This window comes from Nicotiana tomentosiformis, chromosome 4 (genome assembly GCF_000390325.3).
Source record: "Nicotiana tomentosiformis chromosome 4, ASM39032v3, whole genome shotgun sequence".
Taxonomy (NCBI): domain Eukaryota; kingdom Viridiplantae; phylum Streptophyta; class Magnoliopsida; order Solanales; family Solanaceae; genus Nicotiana; species Nicotiana tomentosiformis.
Window position 1 is genome coordinate 124,113,273 of NC_090815.1, and position 3,764 is coordinate 124,117,036.

At 40.0% G+C, this 3,764-nt stretch overlaps 1 protein-coding gene across 1 annotated transcript; it reads left to right on the top strand.

Moving 5' to 3' along the window:
- LOC138910490 (uncharacterized) lies at window positions 1-2,450 on the top strand. The gene is made up of 4 exons (XM_070201732.1): window positions 1-1,031; window positions 1,223-1,409; window positions 1,476-1,996; window positions 2,090-2,450. Exons 1-4 carry the CDS (start codon window positions 1-3, stop codon window positions 2,448-2,450), a joined length of 2,100 nt encoding a protein of 699 aa, XP_070057833.1.
- Window positions 2,451-3,764: the final 1,314 nt, after the last annotated feature.

Sequence of the window (3,764 nt, forward strand, 5' to 3'; positions counted from 1 at the left end):
ATGGCTGAAAGATTCTTTGAAGTAAATAGAATTACTTTTAGCGATGATGATTTGCCTGAGGAAGGGGCTGGGCACAATAGAGCTTTGCATCTTATGGTGAAATGTGAAGGGCACTACGTAAAACGAGTCATGATTGACAGAGGCTCAAGTGTAGATATATGCCCTCTTTCTACTCTACAACAGCTGAACATTGACACTAACAGAATTCGGACTAGTAATGTCAGCATCAGAGCTTTTGATGGTTCAAGAAGAGACACTATTGGGGAAATCGAACTCACCATGATAATCGGCCCGGTTGATTTTAACATTGTCTTTCAAGTGTTGGATATGGAGACTTTCTATAATGTTCTTCTGGGAAGGCCGTGGATCCATATGGCCAGAGCTGTACTATCCACCCTACATCAAATGGTCAAATTCGAGTATGACAGGCAAGAAGTTGTTATTCATGGGGAGGAAGACTCATCCGTCTATAAAGACATGTCCCTTTCATGTATCGAGGCCAAGGAAGGGTGTGAATCCATCATATATCAAGCTTTTGAGGTGATTGAGGTTGACCAAGTAGAAGAAGGAAAACCAATTCTGCATCCCCGTCTTTCAGCCACATCCATGATGGTAGATGCGCTAATGTTGAGGAATGACTATGAACCAGGAAAAGGATTAGGATCCTCTCTGCAGGGAATTGTGAACCCTATTGCTCCTTTTTCGAAGAAATATATCTTTCGCTTGGGTTTTAAACCAACATCAACTGACATAGACAGAGCCAAGGCCCACAAAAAAAATGGTTGGAATTTGTCCAAACCAATCCCTCACATTGCCTACTCTTTTGTCAAGCCACAATTTGAAGAAGTACAAAATCTTGCTACTCAGGATGACATTGATGAAGTTTCCCAGGGTCTCAAGGAGATGTTCTATGAGATCAATATGATTCAAGTTGGTGAGGGCCCTAGCCGTGTAAGTGTTCAGTTGATTGGTCCAGATACCTCGCTCAACAACTGGGAAGCAACTCCTCTTCCCATCAAGAAGGAGTCTTGGTAGTCTGTTTTGTTGCTTTTTCTGTATTTGGATTATTTTAAGGGTTGTAATCCAGATATTTTAGTTTAATTGCTTTGCTTTGATGTTAACCCTTCTATCCTTTCTAATTCAATGAAATGAAATTCCAGTTTCATAGTAAAATTCTGTCTTTTCATTTCCCTAATTTTTGTTAATTTCTTATCATTTTCAGTTTCGTTAATGATGGTTTTAAAAACATTACATGCACACGGAATTCATGCCCAGATCTTAAAAAGCTGTCTAATCTTGAAATAATGAATCAAGAAGTTGAGTATGGTGAAGATGAGGCTCTTAAGGAAATAAAAAGGAAATTGGATCAATTTGAGAATAAGCCTAAGCCTAACTTAAATGAAACTGAGGCAATTAACCTGGGAAGTCCTGAAGAAACCAGAGAAACAAAAATAAGCATTCATACTGAACAAAAGACTAGAGATGCCATAATTCAAGTTTTGTTTGAGTACAGAGATGTATTTGCTTGGTCATATGCTGACATGCCGGGTTTGAGTGCCGATTTAGTGGTTCATAGGCTTCCCACATACCCTAATTTTCCACCAATCCAACAAAAACAAAGGAAGTTTAAGACAGACATGAGTGATAAGATTAAAGAAGAAATCACGAAGCAACTAAGTGCAAATGTGATCAGGGTCGTCCGATATACTACATGGTTAGAAAATGTTGTGCCGGTTCCAAAGAAGGATGGGAAAATCAGAGTTTGTAATGACTATAGTGATTTAAACAAAGCAAGTCCAAAGGACAACTTTTCCTTACCCAACATTCATATCCTTGTTGACAATTGCGCTAAACATGAGATCCAATCTTTTGTGGATTGTTATGCCGGGTATCACCAAATTCTGATGGATGAAGAAGATGCAGAAAAGACCGCCTTCACCACTCCATGTGGAACTTATTGTTCTAGAGTCATGCCATTTGGTTTGAAGAATAAAGGGTCAAGTTACATGAGGGCCATGACTACCATATTCCATGACATGATGCACTAAGAGATTGAAGTGTATGTTGATGATGTGATCATTAAGTCCAGAACACAAGCTAACCATGTGCAAGACTTGAAAAAGTCCTTAAAATGCGCATTTGGAGTTCCTTCTGGGAAGCTTTTGGGTTTTATAGTTAGTCGAAGAGGCATTGAGTTAGATCCCTCCAAGATAAAGACCATTCGAGAGCTGCCTCCTCCAAAGAACAAAACAGAAGTCATGAGTTTACTCAGGAGGTTGAACTACATCAGCAGGTTCATCGCGCAACTTACAACCATATGCGAGACCATTTTTAAGTTGTTGAAAAAGAACGACGCTATCAAGTGGACAGATGAGTGCCAAGAAGCTTTTGATAAGATCAAGGAATATTTATCAAATCCCTCTTGTTTTGGTCCCGCCGGAACCTGGTAGGCCTCTATTTTTATATCTGTCAGTAAGGGATAGTTCCTTTGGTTGTGTTCTGGGTCAACATGATGCCACATGCAAAACGGTACAAGCAATATATTATTTGAGCAAAACGTTCACCACTTATGAGGCCAAATACACTCTTTTAGAAAGGACAGGTTGCGCCTTAACCTGGGTCGCCCAGAAGCTTAGGCATTATCTTTTGGCCTATACAACTTACCTCATATCCCGAATGGATCCCCTGAAGTACATCGTTCAGAAGCCGATGCCAACTGATAGATTGACAAAGCGAAAAATCTTGCTCATAGAGTTTGATATTGTTTATGTCACTCGCACTGCCATGAAGGCACAAGCTTTGGCTGATCATCTGGCAGAAAACCCGGTTGATGATGAGTATTGATGTTTGGCATATTTTGATATGTGTTGATGTGACTTTACCCATGTTTTAACCGCTTCTTGATGTTATTTGATATTTAAAATGCCCAACATGGTTTAATTATTGGTTTTATGACTAATTGAGTTGTGTGGTGAATTAGGGTGTGTGGAGTGCAAAAATATGAAGAAAAGGTGCTCTAGGTAGAGGAAGGGAGATTGGATGCGTCGCATCCAATCTAGAAAAAAGATCAGATTTCGCGCACCCTTAGCAGTGAAGTCAGCCCATAGCATCCGCCATAGCATCCGCACCTGGGAAAAGCTGAGATGGAGGAACTAGAGGTGGATGCGTTGCATCTACCCTCGCATGCAAAGCTGAGAAATAGAGGACAAGGTGGATGCGTCGCATCCACCTTCGCAGGAAAAATTGAAATGGAGGACGAGGTGGATGCGTCGCATCCACCTTAGCATCAATCCCTGAAGCCGATTTGGACTAGGAATAGGAGAGCTTTGGCCCACGACTTTTGTACGCAATATATAAGCCAAAAACGCCTCCTTTAGGTCAGGGAACATATTGGAGAAGAGGAAAAAGACACAACAAAGTTCAAAAACCACAGAATTCGTCTTGAGTTCCTATTCTCTTTTTCTTTTATTGATTCTTATGCACTCTTGTAAATCGTTGATGATTGCCTGAATATAAGTGGCTAAGAACCCTATTGTTCTAGGGTCATGGGTATACAGGAATGTTGATGTTTGAAGTGTAAATTGACGAAATTTATTTTATCATATTGGGTTGTTTATTTAATTCTGTTTTTAATTATTTTGCTGAGTAGCTAACTGTGAAATACTATCTACGAATCTACAGTTGAACTCGAAAGTGGGAACTCTAGATTGCATATAGAATTAAAGAGAGCAAGTTCTTAAACCCGGGCATAGGGGAAAGGATTC

What these genes read in the sequence shown, in the direction of transcription:
- LOC138910490 (XM_070201732.1), top strand. Translation starts at nt 1, where the DNA reads ATGGCTGAAAGATTCTTTGAAGTAAATAGAATTACTTTTAGCGATGAT. An exon ending in CTAACTTAAATGAAACTGAG is followed by an intron (nt 1,410 to 1,475) that starts GCAATTAACCTG and finishes ACTGAACAAAAG; the next exon opens with ACTAGAGATGCCATAATTCA. An exon ending in TTTGGTTTGAAGAATAAAGG is followed by an intron (nt 1,997 to 2,089) that starts GTCAAGTTACAT and finishes CATTAAGTCCAG; the next exon opens with AACACAAGCTAACCATGTGC.